Source organism: Hibiscus syriacus, unplaced genomic scaffold, assembly GCF_006381635.1.
Source record: "Hibiscus syriacus cultivar Baekdansim isolate YM2019G1 unplaced genomic scaffold, ASM638163v2 tig00110356_pilon, whole genome shotgun sequence".
In the NCBI taxonomy this organism is placed as follows: Eukaryota; Viridiplantae; Streptophyta; class Magnoliopsida; order Malvales; family Malvaceae; genus Hibiscus; species Hibiscus syriacus.
In genome coordinates this window covers 1,247,806-1,267,510 of record NW_024062700.1, presented here as the reverse complement: position 1 = coordinate 1,267,510, position 19,705 = coordinate 1,247,806, and the positions used below count along the sequence as shown (strand labels likewise).

Genomic DNA, 19,705 nt, shown 5'->3' with positions numbered 1-19,705 from the left:
CTTACGCTAATCGTATTAACTTTGATCAAAACACACGCACACGAGGATTTTTCAAATCATTTGATTAATAATCAAGACAGAGGAATTCTCTCGATACAATTACTCCTCCAAGCAAAATTTAAGTACGACCTTAATCATACTCCTAATCATGCTTTTAAGTTTTAAATCCACGCGCCAAGGGAACACGTGAAACACCGCCCTTGGGCAAATAATCCGTTGGATTCAACCCAAAAAAAGGGGTAAATTACACCAAACATCACTCTCTCTATTTTATTTCGTGTATTTTAAATTTTTCAATTTTCTCATTAAACTTAATACATTTAATTTTTTTGTTACTTCTCTGTTTTCTCACTAATAACATTATAAATTGATTGTTATAGATGAAAAATGATTATGTTTTGGTTAAAATTTATTTTCTAAAACGACATCGTTTTAACGTCGTTAACTATTTGACGGCGGAGTGATCAGAAAAATCAAATGTTAAATTTAGTGAGAAAATTAAACGGATTTTAAATACAATGAGTGAAATAAGAGAATAAAATTTAGTAATGATTAGTGTAATTTACCAAAAAAAAAAAAAAAAAGAGTTCGGTCCTAACACGTGAGATTCGTAGACAGGTACGGGGAGAGAGTTGGACTTGGAGTGATAGACATAGTAGCGTTGGGAGACGGAGGATAGTCATAGATTCGAAGAGGCGTAAATGTATATATACATATAAATCATAAAGAAGAGTTAGCTTTCGTTTCTCTACTTTGCACAGAGAAAGTGTAATGGAGAATTGACTGTGTTGTAGAAGTGTTAATATCACAAAACGGAAACTTCAACTCCCACTCCCACTCCCAACAGACACCAAACTTTGCTTATTTTTTTAATCTAATTTTCTATATATCTTTTTTTAAGATTCATTTCCTGTCGTTTTGGAGATTTTAGTTTCCTTTTTGAGATTTGCGTTTTGATTTTCTGGATGGTGGAGTTGTGAGAATTTTATTTTATTTTCTGGGAATAATTTGTGGAGAGAAAATGGCGGCGGAGGGAACTTTGTCGTTTTCAGTTGCTTCAGTTGTGGAAGATGTATTGCAACAGCACGGCAATCGCTCCCGAGATCTTGATTTGGAATCCAGAAAAGCTGAGTTAGCTGGTATTTTGATTTTATTTGTTTCTCTTTAAAGTCTGCATCTGGATTATGAATTAGTAAGAGGAAAACCACCTGATCATTGGTCATTTACATTTGATGTTTTCCTTTAAAACAAAATAGATGGATTATGCCTTGTTTGTGAGTAAAATTTGAATACAAAATATATGAATTATGCGATGATCTCTTGAATGGCAGCATCAAGGAGGTATGAAGCGGCTGGATGGCTGAGGAAGATGGTTGGAATAGTTGCGGCCAAAGATTTGCCGGCGGAGCCATCGGAGGAAGAATTCAGGCTTGGTTTGAGGAGTGGAATAGTCCTCTGCAATGCTTTTAACAAAGTTCAACCTGGAGCTGTGCCTAAGGTGAAATTATTTTTCTTCTTTTTTTCTTTAAATTGATTTTTTTTTTTTTAAATGTCATTAATATTAATGGAGTTGGTTGGTTTTAGGTGGTGGAACGTCCATGTGATGCAGCTCCCATACCTGACGGAGCTGCATTGTCAGCATATCAATACTTTGAAAATGTGAGGAATTTCTTGGTTGCTGGCCAAGATCTGGGACTTCCTACATTTGAGGCATCCGATCTAGAACAAGTATGTTTTTCGAGCATTTTCGTTTTTCATATTGATTTTAACTATTCTCTTGTTTCGAAAGAAACAGGTTCCATTGAATAGAATTGATTATTTATTCATAATTTGGTTAAAATCTTCAGGGAGGCAAATCTTCAAGAGTGGTGAATTGTGTTCTAGCGCTCAAATCCTATAACAAATGGAAGCTCTCTGGTGGAAATGGAGTGTGGAAATTCGGTGGAAATACAAAACCTGCAACCACCACATTGGCCAAGCAATTTGTGAGAAAAACTTCAGAGCCTTTCATGAACTCCTTCCAGAGGAATTCATCGATGAATGAAAAATCATCCAATGGTCACGCCAATGAGATTGATACTAATAAAATGGTTGGTAAGCTTGAATGTTTTCAACTACCGCATGTTTGAATATTATACTTGGTCAATGTCAATGAAGTTTTTCTTTCTGTACAAGCAGGTTGGTTCTGGTTCGTTAAGTATGCTGGTTCGGGCAATTTTAACAGATAAAAAGCCTGAAGAAGTTCCAATGGTAAGTTTTTACTAGCCCATTACCGTAAATAAATATATCAAACTCGAGTTGGTACTTCTTGCTTTTATTAGCTAGAAGGTTGAAGGATATCTTTTAGTAGTTTTGTGTTACTTTTATCTTGTTGTGTTGACTACTAAGATATTGTATTCGTTTCATGTCTTCCTAATATTTGGTTGTCGTCTTCGTTGAGTTCTCATAAACATTGATTACCCTTTCACTATTGCTGCTACTTACTTCGTCATATTTGGTTGTTGATAGCTGGTTGAATCTTTGCTCAGTAAAGTTGTAGAGGAGTTTGAGCATCGTATTGGGAGCCAAGATGAAGTGGTTGTTTTTTCAGAATTGCAAAATTTGTGCTTAAAAATTGACAAAATACGAATAGTTATTACTATATAACTACCGAATAATGTTTACTAACCACTTGTATATTATTTTTTCTCCAAATTGTAAGATGAAAACAACTACAAATGGAATCAATGATTCTGATTTCAGTAAGCCTCTACCAAAACAAATTCCTGGGGATGAAAAGGTATTTAACGATCATTATCTATTACATAGATTCACTAGATGACTTTTCTTGAATGTGTTACTGATGTGGGTCAAGTTTCTCTAACTTTTTCCCCATACTTATGATGATTTAGATTGAGGAAAAGAACATCGAAGTGATGAAGAAAGACAATTGCTTTCATAACAACATCACTGATGTCAAACTAAAAGGTCAATCTCTGAAATTACAAATGATCCTTGATCGACAACAAAGAGATATTCAGGTGGAAGCTAATTGTGTAGTATATCCTTTTTTTTCTTGTCAACTTTGTATTTCATTGAAGCACTTATAAGAATTATAAACTTTGCAGGACCTAAAACATACTATTAATGCCGCAAAAGCAGGCATGCAATACATACAAATGAAATTTCATGAAGAGTTCAACAATTTTGGTACTCTTACTTTGCTTTAACAGAAGTACTTATTTGCATTTTCTTGCATTTTACAGAGATGCAATGCGTGGTATTAATCTCTGAATTTAATGCATTTGTTTACAGGCATGAATATCCATAGCTTAGCTCAGGCTGCTTCTAGTTACCATAGGGTTCTAGAAGAAAATCGCAAGCTATACAATCAAGTGCAGGACCTTAAAGGCAATTTTCCTTTTGCATAAATTCTAACAATGATTTTTGCTTGTATCAAGTCTTGTTGATTAGAAAGGTTATCTACTTTGTCTGACCAGGAAGCATCCGTGTTTATTGCCGTGTGAGACCATTCTTGTCTAGTAAATCTGGCTATCTAAGCATTGTGGATTGTATAGAAGACGGAAACATCACTATAAACATCCCATCAAAGAATGGTAAAGGATGCAAGTCCTTCACCTTCAACAAAGTCTTCGGGCAATCCGCAACTCAAGGTTTCTAACACTAGTGGTTTAAGTGTTGATTGATTATGTTTTTGCAATTTTAGCATTCTTTACTTGGTTATATCTTATTATCTTGCAGCGGAGGTATTTTCTGATATGCAACCACTTATTCGGTCAGTTCTTGACGGATATAATGTTTGCATATTTGCATATGGCCAGACAGGGTCAGGAAAAACTTACACTATGGTAAGACATCTAGTGGTTGAATTTTTCACTTAAAAGTATGACAATTCATGCACTAAGACGTCTGATGGTTTAATTGCCAGGTTGGACCCCAAGGACTAACAGAGAAAAATCAAGGAGTTAATTATAGAGCATTAGGTGATTTGTTCATGTTAGCTGAACAAAGAAAGGATAACTTCTGCTACGATGTTGCTGTTCAGATGATTGAAATTTATAATGAGCAAGTCAGGGATCTCCTTGTTACTGACGGAAGTAACAGAAGATATCCTTTTCTCAATTCATTTGGTTTTGTTTCTTACAAGATAATGTTATCAGTTAGAACATATGTAAAATTATATTTACAGATTGGTGACATAGAAAAAGCTATCCCAGCATTCTTATTTCATCTAGAACTTTCATGTAGGGTTAAATGGTTGTTACTTGCCAGTTATTATCCAGGCTTATCCTTAATTTAGTAATACATTAGAAATTCGCAACAGTTCTCAGATAGGTCTCAACGTACCGGATGCAAACCTCATGCCTGTTTCATCAACATCTGATGTTATTGATCTGATGAACCTAGGACAAAGGAATCGGGCAGTTGGTGCAACAGCTCTAAATGACCGTAGTAGCCGATCTCATAGGTAGCTTTTGTTTCTTTACACTGCTTGATCCGGAAATGTTTCTTTTTTCAACTAAATTTTATTTATCACATTGCAGTTGCTTGACTGTCCATGTCCAAGGAAGAGATTTATCAACTGGAACTGTTCTTCGAGGCTGCATGCATCTTGTTGACCTCGCAGGAAGTGAGAGAGTGAACAAGTCCGAGGTAACAGGGGATCGACTAAAAGAGGCACAATACATCAACAAATCTCTATCAGCTTTAGGAGATGTGATTTCTTCCCTTGCCCAAAGGAATCCACATGTTCCTTACAGAAACAGCAAACTCACTCAACTTCTTCAGGATTCACTCGGTAAGTTTAAACTGTCAGAAACTTCTTAGGAGCAAATGCACTGCATTCATTTTGTATTTTCAGAAGTTTTCATTGTACTGAGACTGGCAATGTATTTTCAGGAGGGCAGGCAAAGACACTAATGTTTGTTCACATAAGCCCGGAGCCTGATGCCCTGGCTGAAACAGTAAGTACTCTCAAATTTGCGGAGCGTGTGGCTACTGTTGAACTTGGGGCTGCACGAGTGAACAAAGACACCCCAGACGTTAAAGAGCTCAAAGAACAGGTTATTTGGTCTAGAGAGTTGGCTAATGTAATACTCTTTGACTTTCCTCTGAGTAACTTGTCGGAATCCTATTTCAGATCACGAGCCTGAAGGCAGCATTGGCAAGGAAAGAGGAAGAAACGGAACAAAGTCAGCAATCTATAATATCCAGCACTGGTAGCTCTGAACAATACAGAACAAAGGCTAGTAGTGACTTGTCGCCGCTTAGTCCTAATCACCGGGTTGGAGATATGTTGGGAGCGAGACAACACATGGGTGGTGTGGGTAACACCAAGGTACCTATTGTTTTCCACATTTGATTGGATATAATTTCTTGCCAAAGTTACAGAATAATATAACAATTCAGTGTAGGAAGATTGCTCAAGATCTCTATAAAGCTTGATTGTTTAGATCATCATCATGCATTATCTACACAAGTACACATGGTGTGTGTGTGTGTGTATATATGTATATTAGTAGACCTTAGATGTTAAATTTAATAACTTGTTCTGCATTTTGTAGGTTCGCACGAACACTACATTGAGGCAAATCTTTGCTCTTGATGAGTTACTAGCAAATTCACCTCCCTGGCCTCCTGTTACCAGTCCTACACAAAACTTTCGGGATGACGAGAAAGAACCAAGCTCGGGTGAGTGGGTGGATAAGGTCATGGTGAACAAGCAAGATGCCATTCCCTTAGGATGTTGGGAAGCAGAAAATGGGAATTTGCCCAATGTCTTTTTCCAGAAATATCGCCAAGATTCTTCAGAGATTTATCCACATCAATCACCATATAATATGTTCATGGGGGATAACAGGTTCAGCATGGCGGCTAACGATGACATAGATGATCTTGATGCTGCTACCAGCGACACGTCCGAACCCGATTTGCTTTGGCAATTCAATCAGTCCAAACTTAGCAGCATAACCAATGGGATTGGGATTGGATCAAAGGCCAAGAAACCTATTCTAAAGTCTGCAAGTACCCCAGAACGGAGGTAAGGCAAATGCATACATACATACATACATACATACATACATTATGTTTTTGGCATGTTACAAAAAGCTTGTAAATCTTTGCAGCAAAAATTTATATCCAATGCCAGGGCCGTCACCATCCAGGAAACAAGGAAATGGAGTTGGCCAGCCTTTGCATCGAAAACCAGCTCCTGCTGATGGAAAACGCAATACTGGAAGTAGAAAATAGCATGTTCACATAACCATTAAAATCACTTTGGAGTGATTTATGATTCTTCGTTTTATTATTATTTTTTCTTTTATATTTGTTAGGGAATGAGAGACAGAGGTTTTACATATACGTATGTATTTTTTTTAAAAATAATTCAAATATGGTGGCAGAGAATTATTAATTATTGACAAATAGACTTAAGCATTTTCAACGAATGAAACATACAATATAGAAAAATAATCAGAAAAATAAAAATAGATAAATACAACATGAATATATAAACACAAAAAACTGACATAATATATTTAACACATAAATACTTATATAATAGAATTAGATATAACAAAAACAAGCACGAATGAAGTGGACTTCATAGTAAATGAATTATTATTATTCCCGAGGATCCAGGTTCGAGTATCATAAATACTAGAGGTTGTGAGCAATCAATGCCGAAAGGTTGATATTTTATCTTTATATAGATACTACCTTATACTTACATCAGATTAATACTTCTTTTATTTTTATTTTTTGACAACAACTAATTTATATATACTTTAGATCCTAAAAATGAGTGATTTTATCGAATTAACATTTTTTATTCCTTTTACTGATTTTGCTTAAATATCTTTAGTTTAATCTCTTAACTTTAAATATTAAATTCTTTTCTCACTCTTTCGTTTTCTCATTTATTGTCCAACAATATAATTTATTTTAATATCTTTTAATTATATAGACATCAACTCATATTTCAACCACCATTCATCGCAACTAACTATTGCATAAATCATTGTTAATTATGGTCATTTTAATATCCAAAATTTTGGAATAGTGACTATAATGTAAAATTAAAAAAAATAGAGACTAAAGTGTAAATTTATAAAGTTTAGAGATTTAAAATGTAAATTTTCAAAAGTTATTTTTGGGTCTGTAAATGAAAAGTTAAGCCCAAGAATATAATTTTAGCGGGTTTCATATTTTTTATTTAGAGTTTGTATAAAAGTCTATTAAAGGATAAAGATATATATAATATTAAAATAACTGGGTCAATTCGGAAGCTTACAAAAATTAAAAAAAAAAGATATTTTTGAGTTACAAAAATTATAATGATAATTTTAAACAGTGGAATTTGATGGAATTTGTATTATGAAGTGGAATAGTGTCATTTAGTGACTAAATTAAATTTTTAGAAAATTGAAAAAGTAAGGAAGGAAATTGATAAATGGGATTTTTAAATTTAAATAAGAATATTAAAATGGAGATAAAAGTATGGCATGGGGTAAATATTATGATTCATTAATGACAATTTTGACTTTTGGACCAATTGTAATTCATTTTTAATTGATTTTTAAGACAAATTAGGAGATATTTTGCAAGAAAATTCAAGACAAATCGTCCCATCTTCTCCGGCTGCCCGAAACCTCCATAGCCAAGGTGAGAAATTTTATTTTTCATTTTTTGATCCATTTAGTGAAATTTAGGTCTAAGTTGTGAAATAAGAAAATAGTCTACACTAGTTTCTCTACAAATTGGTATAAGTATTGCATTGTTTCATGTGAAAATGTGAAAATGGGTATTTTTGGTGGATGATGGGGAAGTTGAATTCGATTGAAATTAGGTTTGATTTTGATCTTTGAAGTGTTATGGAATCATATTCGAGCTTAAAAGTTATTTAAAAACCACTAAGGGACCAAGTTGTAAGTATTCGGTCATGTATGGATTTTATGAGAAATGTTAATTTTTGTTATGAAAATGGTTAGAAATGATTGAGAATGGATGAATTTGAGTTGTAGGTGATGAAATTGAGCTTGAAACAAAGTTGGAGACCATTAGGAGAAATGCTTGAAAGATTAGGCCTAGGGGGAAATAATTAGGAAAAATTTTGTAAAAAATTATTTAAGGCTTAGAATATATATATAGGAATGATTTCATGTGATTGGAATTAAGTTTTGGATCAATTTGGAGTAATGTTAAGCTTAAGGAACCTTTTTGTAGGTTTTGTGAAGTTGAAAGATTATTGGGTAATTGTTGGGAAATTAAAGTATTATCCTGGAAATTAGTGTTAAAAAAGTGAATTGGACTATTTTGGAAGATGGTGAATGATGAAGAATTCAGTTGGAAGTTTAGGAAAAGTTGGCGATGAAATAGAGAAAAGGCAAGATTGAAGTATTTGATTTGAAAATATTATTTGAAGTTGGAAATGGTGACTAACATGGACTAAAATTGATGGATAGGGACTAATGTGTGAGATGTTCGAATTATATGGATAAATTTAAAAAAATGTGTAGTTATGGGTTAGTTGTGAAATTATGGGAAGTTAAGTGAATTTTGGTTATAGGATATTAATTTCAAAGAACTACTAAGGGTATTTTGCAAAAGTTGGGTTAGAAATTAATTAAGTTGGAGAAAATAGTGTCGAATATACATTTATTGTGTTTTTGACATTTTATTTGAATATGTGCTTAATATGTTAGTTAGACACTAACATATGTTTAAATTTATTTTGTCGGATAATTGAATTCGGAAGATCGCGATTGTAATCGAAGTTTAAGTAAACGAAAAGAGAAGAACGAATTAGATAACGATTCGAACTTGATAATTCGAGCTATAAGTGAGGCAACAGGTGAGTGCAACTAAACTTTTTATAGTAGATAATACGATGATGAATTGCGATGAGTCAACCTACATAGATTTTATTAATTTATTTTATTTCATAGCATATAATAGCTTTGGGTATGAACTGCCCAATATAGCATTTATTTTAATTTTATTATATTTGAATGTATGTATAATTATTTTATATGCAAAATAACATATGATTTTCAAACAAAGCTCATTGTATGAAATTTGTAGTGGTTCAATTGACATGCCAAGAGGTGGAGTGTTGTTAATCGATCATACAGAGATACATTTATGTACATCATAGTTACCAGATACATTTATGTATTAGAGATTAATACGTACATTGTTGTTATGTTCTATAGTACCTATACATTCACAGGGCACCTATGATGCACTCACAAGCACTAAATGTGCAACATAGTCACAGACAGTTATATGGCACATAGCATAGACCACTCAATCATAGACTCGTGTCTTTGTGCATGCAAAAAATCCCTACTAGGATGTACATAAATGTACCTCTTAGATTTCTTTTTTCCTTTAGAGTTAATTTTTTCACAAGTTTCTAAACTATGAGTATCATTTTAAACTGATCTTCAATCTTTAAACATTTTAATTTCATCCATAAACTATTACTTTCATTTTAAATTGATCTCTAACTTTTGAATGCTTCAACTTCATCCTCAAACTTTGACTCTCATTCTAAATGTGTCCCTAAAATTTTGATCTATAGTTTTCTATAACTAAAAAATTATTTATATATTTATCATTTTAAATTTCACAATGATTTAAGTTTCGGTTAACAAATTGTTTCAAGTTTTGGCTCTGAATTATTTTTAAATTTAGATCTAAATAATATAACAACGAAACATATCTTAGAGAATCTAAATAATTCATTTGGATTAACAATCAATTCAGGAGTGAAATGTTGTGCACAAATATAAACGCATATCCAATACTAAAGAGAAAATTTTCTTTGAAAATCTTAAAATAAATAAAAAATATCAATCAGATAAAATTAAGGGCAACATATTATAAATTAAATAATAATATTTAGTTTTAAAATTTATAATAATGTAATAGTATATAAAAGTATATATAATTATAAATGCATCAAATATTAATCTAAATAAAAATGAAGAAAATTAGACAACACTTAAATTAACCAACAACGAATATAAGTAATAGAGATGACGGCTGTTATATGACGAAAAAAGTATCCTCCAAAACCGTTATTGTATGATGACAATACTTATAACGATTATAATAATATTAGTTATATCCACAATCGCGATAATGCAATGCAATAGTAATTTAAATCTTTGATTTTTATATAATTTAAATTCTTATTGTTGGTAGAAAAAGAATGATGGGATTTATCAACAGCGATGATGATATAAGAACATACGAAGAATTCAAGAGGAGCTCTGCTTTTTACTTACAGATGGTTGCCTTTATCTTCTCCAAAGGCTCTTGTTTTCCTTTGCCATGGTATTTTCATATCTCCATTAATATTAGCCAAAAAAATTTAAATCTCGGTCCTATACGAATGAATTCATAAGATTTTCCACCACCTTTTAATTTTATATATTATATATTTATGATAATTTTCACAAGTTTACAGATATTTAATTTAATTTTATAAAAAAATAACATAATATAATTTTTTATAAAAAATCGTATAACAATAAAATAATTTTAAAATTTTAATGGGATAGATAATATTTAAATATAATTTGAGATTAAATAAATTTGAATATTCAACGTGAATTGCAGGTTGTGCCGTGGAGTGCAGTGAATACATGAAAGGTATAACAGATGGCCTCTTAAATGCCCTGTTTTCCCCTTAACATATGAACACAATTTGTTAGTGTATCTGAGCAATTTAGTTTATGTAGATGAGGATCAATTAATGTTGATATCATGGTTTCATAGCAGAATGTGGAATCAGGTTTGCTGCTGCAGGATATGCGGCGTTTGGGATTGATTATGAAGGGCATGGAAAATCCAATGGTCCTCGATGTTACATTACCAAGTTCCAATACATCGTTAATGACTGCAGTGACTACTTCAAATCTATATGTGGTATGTACTCTCCAAGTGTACATCGCCAAATACTTACCAAGATTCGAAAATATGATCTTTATAATTTTGGTAGTTATCGGACAACATGAGGGCGCCTCAGATGATTCGGAATGTATTGAATAAAATGGAAGAAATTATACCGAAATGGAAGATTGTACCGTCGAAAAATGTCATCGACTTGTCATTCAAGGATCCGGTTAAGCGCACAATGGTGAGGACTCCTCTTTGTTCTTGTTCAAGTGATCTCTGTCTCTTGAACTGGTCCAGTTGATCTTAAACTATTTGATCATCATATAGATCAGGTGTAATTGTTTTGATTCGTGATGGATTGCAGATAAAGAACAATATGTTGATATACCGAGAAAAGCCTAGACTGAAAACAGCGCTGGAACTGCTGAGAACTAGCATCAGCCTTGAACATAACTTAAATGAGGTTAAATTATCATCCCCTCTCCCTATATGTTTTATGTGTTTCGAACCTTAAACCACATATCCTAAACCTTGAACTACATCGGTTAGTTGTGTGCTTTCGGCAGGTGACATTCCCCTTCCTAGTGTTGCACGGCGAAGCAGATATAGTAATAGATCCATAAGTAAGCAAGGCCTTGTGTGAGAAAGCAAGCAGCAGCGATAAAACCATAAAATTGTATCCAGGGATGTGGCATTCATTGACATCGGGCGAGCCCGATGAAAACTTCCGAATCGTTTTTGCAGATATCACGGCTTGGCTCGACAAACACTGCACACGTTAATCAAATTCAGCATCCTTTAAACAAAGTGTTCGTAAAAACTCAAGCTTACACAACCTAGCCTGATATGCACCAAATTAGCTGGCGTCTCTGTATATTTCTCTACACCGTAAGAATTATGTTCCTATCGAAGCGGGAAAAGACAGAATATTAGAATATAATAATGAAGTTTTGCTTCAGTACTTTTGAAAAAAACTTCCGAATCGTTTTTGCAGATATCACGGCTTGGCTCGACAAACACTGCACACGTGAACAATTCAGCATCCTTTAAAAAAGTGTTCGTAAAAACTCAAGCTTACACAACCTAGCCTGATATGCACCAAATTAGCTGGCGTCTCTGTATATTTCTCTACACCGTAAGAATTATGTTCCTATCGAAGCGGGAAAAGACAGAATATTAGAATATAATAATGAAGTTTTGCTTCAGTACTTTTGGAAAATTAGCCGAAAGTTGTACAGATAAAAGATGCATACGGCAAAGTTTGTATTTCTCGTGTCAAGACACAAGAAAGGGCAAAACAAATGAATTAGTTAACAAATATCATCTCTGGCACTAAGGTTTCAAATTACATACATTCCAATAGGTGAAGTTCTCCCGTATTTATCACAAGTGGTTGAGATTCAAGAATTTGAGTTTGTAAATTAGGATCCTACCACCATCACTATTGATGAATAATTTATAAATTTATATGTAAATCTTAATTGGGTCTTATGTATGTCCTGACCTTGAATTGAAAAATCCATCCAATTTTATTATAACCAAAAAAAAGTCTTTCCGTACACCGTACAAGCCAAAGTAAAAAAGTAACCATTATTGCATAATAAAGTGGTATTTTAAGAAGTTCTCCGATGTAGAGAGTAAGTTAAGGCCAATTTGAAGAAGTCTTACAAAATGATGAACAATATATGAATCCAATAAAGTTTGAATTTCGTTTTTAGATTATCAAATTTATTATTATGATTTATTTTAGGGTGAAGTATATAAATAATTCTTGAACTTTGAGGCACTTGCATTTTGGTCACCTAACTTTTAAAGCTTGCAATACAATCATCAAACTTTTAGTTCATTTTCAGTAAGGTCCCTGTTGTTATCTCCTGTTAGTTTTTGTTGACATGGCAATTAGCTTATGCTATCTTCCCTTCTTCTTCTTCTCTCACATAAAAGAATGTGAACAAACCCTTTTAGAAAAAAAAAAGAAATTGGGTGCCCAAAAAAGAAGTTTGGGGAGATTTTTTATTATGAAATATAATCTTTTTGAAAAATTAAATAGATATCAAATTTACTTTCATAGGATAAAAAGGAAGTGAATTTAAAAATTTTGAAGTCTAATAGTCGTTTGAGGTGGTGATCGGAGGCGGATGGCGATGATGATGAGTGATGATCAACAATACATGGAATTTCACATAATTAAGAGGTCAAATTGATATTTTATCTGAATTTAAAAGATCAAACTAGAATTTTATTTAAATTTTAATAGTCAAATTGATATTTTTTGAGTAGCATAAAGATATATATATATATATATATATATAATATATATATATATTAATGGTTAAAATCAATTTTGGGCTTAAAATAAATAAAAGAAACTGTGCTGAAATCTGAAATCTTAGAAATGCAGTTAAACTCAGCCCAAGACCATTAAGTTATTTGCCCAACAGAATATGAAGTAGCAATCGATTTTGCTTGCAGAATTCGATTTATTTTTTTCTGAAAAATTAGCTTCTCTAAAACCCTGCCGCCGATTAAACCCTGCTTGTCTGCTTCTTTCAATCCGAGGTCTCGCTGGTTGCGGCGCCTCTATTATAGCAATGGCTCGTTTCCGTAATGTAAGTAATAGCTTGCTCTTGAAATTTTAGCGCTGGTCGATTCTTTTGAACTCCAAAACTAATATACTGAGCTATGAATTTCGTCATGCTTTTGTTTATTTTTAGGGTTTATTTTGTTATTGTTTTTGGGTTGGTTTGGTTTAATCATGTTTTGATATCTGAATTGAAAAAAAAAAAACAGAGAAAGACGAAGGTTTTTGTGAAGCCTATTGTGAAAAAGAACCAGCAACAGCAATCAAATGTGGACCATATCACAGGGAATAAAATCCCAAAGAGTTTCGTGTTTTCGAGAGGGAAGCTTCCTGGTCCAATTAGGCAACTCCAAATGGACTTGAGAAAGTTGATGCTTCCTTATACTGCTCTCAATCTCAAGGTAATTCTTTCTTTCTTTCTTTCTTTCTTTCTTTCTTTCTTTCTCTTTTCGTTATATATATATATATATATAGAAACTGGTGTTACTTTGTTTCGTGAGTTCTCTTTTTAATTAAGGTTTTTGTTTTGATGTTATTTAATTGTTGCAGGAGAAGAAAAGGAACAATCTGAAAGACTTTTTGAATGTTGCAGGGCCAATGGGTGTAACCCATTTCCTCATTCTATCCAAAACTGAAACTTCGCCTTTCCTTAGGGTTGCAAAGACTCCTCAAGGCCCTACTCTTACTTTTAAAATACATGAGTATTCATTGGCTGTTGATATCGCTCAGTCTCAATTGCGCCCTCGATGTCCTCAGGATCTTTTCAAAAATCCCCCGTTGGTAAGTTATTCGCCTCATACTGTCTCTCTAATGGAACTTCCTTGTGTTATTGTAATTATTAGCTGCTTGTATAACTTATTTTATATAAAAAAATATGCAAGTTTTTTACAAGCCGAATTGGTTGAGTTTTTGTCTAAACTTATACATGACACCTTCATGACATTAATTTTGAATATATATTGGGTAGATTGTTTTATCCGGCTTTGCAGCAGGAGATGAACATTTAAAGCTCACCACTACGGTGTTTAAGAACATCTTTCCAGATATTGATATCAATACTGTGAGTGCTTGGACAGTTAAATTTTAGTATCCTAACTTCACTTGTTTCATTCTTCCCTTTTAACATTGTCTCAACATGAAAATTTCAGGTTAAACTTTCTTCTTGCCAGAGGATTGTGTTGCTTAATTACAATAAAGACACAAAGCTTATTGATTTTCGACATTATTCTATCAGATTACAGCCTGTTGGTGTCTCCCGGAGAATTCGTAAATTCGTGCACAACCATCAAGTACCTGATCTTAGGAATCTTAAAGATGTGAGCGACTTCCTCACCAAGTGAGTATTGTTATGAGCTATACATATTTATAGTACCGTCCTTATGAATGGTATACTCTTTTTGATGTGTTTAACTCTCATGTGTTTGATTTGTTATATGAAGAGTGGGTTACGGATCAGAAAGTGAAGCAGATGAGGAAGCTGCTACAGTTACTCTGACTAGTGATCTTAGTCGAGTTAATCGCGCCTCCACAAAAAGTGCTGTCAAGCTTCAAGAAATTGGACCTAGAATGACTCTCCAACTCACAAAAATTGAGGGTGGATTATGTTCTGGTGAAGTTATGTTCAGTGAATATGGTATGCTCATCTATCCTATCAATTCTTATCATTGTTAACAAGATAAATCATTTAATCGATAAAAGAGATAGAAAGTCTACCTTTTCTTGTACATGCTAGATTAGTCACTGAGAAATTCCAGATATCTGCCCTATACAGTGCCATCATTCAACTAGCATTTTAATAAACCATTCTCTATTTTTCCAGGAAATGCTGGCAATAAGATAAAACCTGACAGTGAGAAGGGTAATGAAAAGGAAGATGGTGATAATGATGACGAAATGGGATATAGTGATGAAGATAACGAAAGGGAGGATAATGAGGATGATATTGAAGAAAGCGAGGAAGATGATGAAGAAGATTAATAATGCTTTCATAAAGTGGAAGGATACGACTTCTGGAGTCTCTTTAAGATGACATGAAAATTATAATTAGCTGTGTTATTTACATGTTGAAGGTGATCATCTAGTGAGAGAGATCCTCCATTATAAGAGGATCTAACAAGATTTCATGCCAGTTAGTTTTTTTTCCATTATAAGAGGATCTAATAAATAAATGTATATAATTCTTTTAGTTTTTATAATTTTTGACGTGACACCTTCAAAATATGTTTAGTGTGATGGATCTAGGCGCACGAGTAGGAGTAATCGTCTTTCTAAAATTTTAAAATTAATATATATTTTAGATTTTATCTATATATTTTTTATTGAAAATTTGTTTTCGTTCCTTCTAGAATTTTATAAGTTTAAGTTTCTTCCTGAAAATCTTTATAAGTTTATGTTTGCCACTAACATAAAATTATGTTTTCATTCCTGTTTAGTGATAGGTATTGGATAAGATGATTGTATCTATCTTTTTTACTACCTCAACCACAACTCGAACTTGAGTATCCTTCCACTTGACCTTGATCTATCTCGATTATAAAGAATATTTCAAAATCCTAATTTATGGGAAATAGGGATAAATTGAATAATATTATTAAAATAATATATTTTTCTTATTAAATGACAATTGAGTAATAGTATTACTTAAAATGACATCCTTTTGATAGAAACGTCACGTGAAAAGTAATATATATATACTATAAAAGACGTTTTTTTGTAAGATACTTCTTTCAAAAAGTACATTTTATAAGATGTGCTTTTGTCTACATGACATACCTCTCACACAAACGTCACGTGGGACCAAATTCTTATAACAAAATTATACAAATTTTATTAAAAAAGAAATAACATACCATTTATGTTCAAAAAAACACGTATTTACACGAACACACACGTAAATATGTCAAACCTCGTCAACAACACATTTTATTTTAATATTTTTTTTTCATTTGATTAAAAGAAAATACGAAGTACTCTGATATAACTCAAGCAATAAAACAATGTGACAAACTTGTCGAGTTAGTACACAAGGATAAGTGTTAAGATGTATGAATTGTTGAAACTCCAAGATGCTTTCGGTGTATTAATGCATCGAATGGTGAAGTCAAAAGGGGCAGTTTTTTTGTTGAAAATTTGATAAGGGAAAATTATCAAATTTAGTCCATGTACTTTAAGATATTTACAAGATTAGTCCTTAAGCTTCAACTATAAATATCATAACCCATTTAGCTTCAAAACCATCCCAAATCATTCTAGCTTTCTCCCAATACTAGAGAATTTAGAGAGTTTTCTTGAGAGTTGTTTTCTTTTTTTTTTTTATCAAGAGAGAATTGTTATTATTTTATGCTTGTTAGATAGAGAGAAATTGTAATTTCTATTTTCTCACAGTGAAATTATTCTATTTTTGCCCGTGGTTTTTACCCTATATTATTTAGGGGTTTTTCCATGTAAAAATTTGTGTATTCTTTATCTTTATCTTTATTTTCTCAAATTATCAGTTGCGATTTTGCTCTATCCGATAGCCGTATTACACAACATGAGTTTCTTGTATGAAATTCTCTCAACTACGTAAACAATCCTCGTATGGAATTTCTTACAACTCTTCAAATGTAGGGTTTTGTTATTCTATTATAGTGGATAAGATGCTTATCCAATATTGAATTGGCTGGTTTGAATCTGATAGTTGCAACGACTTAAGAATAAGAAAGGTTGATAATAGCTTGGTGAAGCCGTTAAGGTGTAAATACAGTTAGCTCTCTGCACTCTTACGTCTTTCCTCTTCTATTCTACTCTTGATAATTCCTTTACTTTGGATATCCAATACTAGGAGTAGGACTACTCCAAACTATCTACTTACACGTTATTTCCTTTTACATGTTCTTTCCTCTTTTTTTACCAATCAGGTGGAAATCTACTATGTATTTTATTAGAAAAGCATTTCTCAACACAATAATCCTAATCTCATTTTATATGTATGTATGTATATATGTATGTATGTATATAAGATCATTATAATTTTAACTTTTTATTAAAAAAATAAAAATACATCACACTCGTATGGTTCAATTATCTATTTATAATGTTTTTAACCATTAATAACGTATACTCTTAACTATTTGACAATAGAAGTTCAACTACTCGACTGTAACCGTTGATGTTCGAACCCGTAACTTCTAGGAATAATAATGATTTCTTTAGTCACACGTATACAAGTTGGTTCAGGCTTCCTGAATGAATAATTCAATCAATCTTATTGTAAAAAGTATAAGAAGAGGAGAGAAGAAAAATGAATGGTGTAGGCCCGAATGAAAAAGGAGCGCGACCCTCCGCCTTTAAAATAAGCGCCGATCGTTTCTGATTTCCCTCAAACCTCAACGCTTCCAAGTTTTCGAATTGAGGATCACAGCGGGAACAAACGATGGTAAACTTGACATTCTATCTTTGTTTTTCTTATATTGTAAAGTTTACGACTGTATCTTCCCACCTATCATTTGCTCCACTTCCTTGAGTTTCCCAGAAACGTTAAGATCTAAAGTCGTATCACCTTTTCACAATGTATTTGATGTATAAGAGCGTTTATCTTGTGATTTTCAAAAAGGCTTTACTTGTTTTGAGACCCCAAACTTTTTATTCAAAATACAATTGCGATCTTTTCATAATTCCTGTTGAATTTCAAAAAAGGAAAATGATTTTTTTAGGTTCTTTGAGGACTATACTTTCGAGGTATTTGATGCTTTGACTAAAATCTGAAGTAGGGGTTAGCTTTGAGTAGCATGCCATATGCTAATGTTGTGTGCTATGGGCTGACCAGCACACATTTTCGCAGGACGGGCGAAATTCGGATGAGTCGAAACCAAACACTGCTGATATGTCTATTTTTGTGAGTTTCTCAACCCCAGTTTATAGGATGTAATGATAATCCATTTATGATGTTTTGCTAGTATCGTGAGGGCATAAGTATTGTTAATGTTGATATAGTCTCGACTTTTAGGTTCCTAGTCAGTGAGTAAACTTCAGCAATTATTTGCTGTTGCGGTCGACGTGCATCTCTGTTCTTATAAGTATCTATTTAATGATTTCTTTGACTGGTTTTTTTGTAGGTGCGAGATCTTCTTCAACAAATGGTGAGCTATAATCAGACCCTTTGTTGTTTGAAATATCTCAGTTATTGACAAATGTTTTGTTTACAGCAAACCAGGTTTCAAACAATGTCTGATTCCATTATTGCAAAGAATATCCTTTTCATATATTTTTTAATTTTATTGGAACATGTTCTTTTCATTAGATAGAAATTCTCTAGTAATATGAAATGTCTTTGAGTTACTTCATTTATGTAAAAGATATTTTACATGGAAAAATGTCTATTTTTCTTTATATAGCTTTTCCATTGTATTGTTATACGAGTAGGTCAAATTGGCTAGAGTAATCTTGTACTTTACTATCATATTTGTCCAGTTATTGGGAAATCTAGGGTTATGAGGCTAAGCTGAGACTGTTTTGAACCTTAATCTAATGTCTGTTTTGCTGGGAAGATATGAAGAAGTTTGAAACTTTGTTCTGTTTTGCAGTATTTTAGTATTAATTAAATGGAAATAGTTAATTAGTTACTTTTGTTTTAGTCTGAATTGTGTGACTTCTATTCTTTACTTAACTTCAAAGCACTTGATGAAATGGGAGACCGTATAAACGAGCTGGAGAACAGCGTCAATGACCTAAAAGCAGAGATAGGCGTGGATGGCTCTCCTTCCCCTTTAGCCCCATCAAAGAAAAAGTCAGACTCAGCAAAGCAATAAGATGGCTCAACATAAAACTTGGCCAAAGATTGTGTTTAGCAGTTGATTGTGATTGTAATTAGGTGATATTTTGTTTCGATTGAGACTACTTTGGCAAGCAAGAGTAGGGACATTACTGTGTCCCTCTTTTCCAGTTTCTTTTACATGTACCAAGTTTTTCTTCTGTGCACTCTGTTGTTTAGCAATTTGTAGAGGGAAATAATATGAATATGAAGTGATCTCTGTGCAATACCAGGTGCAATGCAATCCCAGATCTTTGAAATGCTACATGATGTTAAAGAGATAATGACTAAAGTTGGCTTTCTGAAGATGATCTGTCCTAGCTCACATTTCATCTTAAAACAGTTACGAGTGCTTTTACGAATCAATTGGATTAAATCTCTCTAACATCGATTCGGGCTAGTCTCGAGTTTGGGATCATTTGAGTTTG

The 19,705-nt window shown here is 32.8% G+C and overlaps 3 protein-coding genes across 5 annotated transcripts; all 3 read left to right on the top strand.

The window, feature by feature from the left end:
- The first annotated feature begins 878 nt into the window (after positions 1-878).
- LOC120121045 (kinesin-like protein KIN-14I) lies at positions 879-6,352 on the top strand. Its single transcript, XM_039140518.1, has 19 exons — positions 879-1,139; positions 1,332-1,498; positions 1,585-1,728; positions 1,848-2,090; positions 2,179-2,250; positions 2,509-2,577; positions 2,702-2,779; positions 2,892-3,020; positions 3,108-3,189; positions 3,295-3,390; positions 3,480-3,653; positions 3,742-3,848; positions 3,929-4,107; positions 4,307-4,468; positions 4,545-4,798; positions 4,900-5,063; positions 5,141-5,338; positions 5,565-6,040; positions 6,126-6,352. Exons 1-19 carry the CDS (start codon positions 1,022-1,024, stop codon positions 6,247-6,249), a joined length of 3,036 nt encoding a protein of 1,011 aa, XP_038996449.1. The 5' UTR covers positions 879-1,021; the 3' UTR covers positions 6,250-6,352.
- Positions 6,353-13,401: 7,049 nt separating this feature from the next.
- LOC120121039 (peter Pan-like protein) lies at positions 13,402-15,656 on the top strand. Its single transcript, XM_039140512.1, has 7 exons — positions 13,402-13,514; positions 13,696-13,887; positions 14,036-14,266; positions 14,454-14,546; positions 14,635-14,822; positions 14,926-15,119; positions 15,306-15,656. Exons 1-7 carry the CDS (start codon positions 13,497-13,499, stop codon positions 15,461-15,463), a joined length of 1,074 nt encoding a protein of 357 aa, XP_038996443.1. The 5' UTR covers positions 13,402-13,496; the 3' UTR covers positions 15,464-15,656.
- A 2,151-nt stretch (positions 15,657-17,807) lies between these two features.
- LOC120121043 (heat shock factor-binding protein-like) lies at positions 17,808-19,472 on the top strand. 3 transcript variants are annotated; one of them, XM_039140516.1, is made up of 5 exons: positions 17,815-17,903; positions 18,309-18,362; positions 18,583-18,606; positions 18,673-18,715; positions 19,145-19,468. In XM_039140516.1, exons 1-5 carry the CDS (start codon positions 17,901-17,903, stop codon positions 19,273-19,275), a joined length of 255 nt encoding a protein of 84 aa, XP_038996447.1. In that variant the 5' UTR covers positions 17,815-17,900; the 3' UTR covers positions 19,276-19,468. The 3 variants fall into 3 exon arrangements, with proteins under 3 accessions (XP_038996448.1, XP_038996447.1, XP_038996446.1); XM_039140515.1 differs by having other exon boundaries at positions 17,838-17,903; positions 18,294-18,362; positions 19,145-19,469; XM_039140517.1 differs by lacking the exon at positions 18,673-18,715 and having other exon boundaries at positions 17,808-17,903; positions 19,102-19,472.
- The last annotated feature ends 233 nt before the right edge of the window (positions 19,473-19,705 follow it).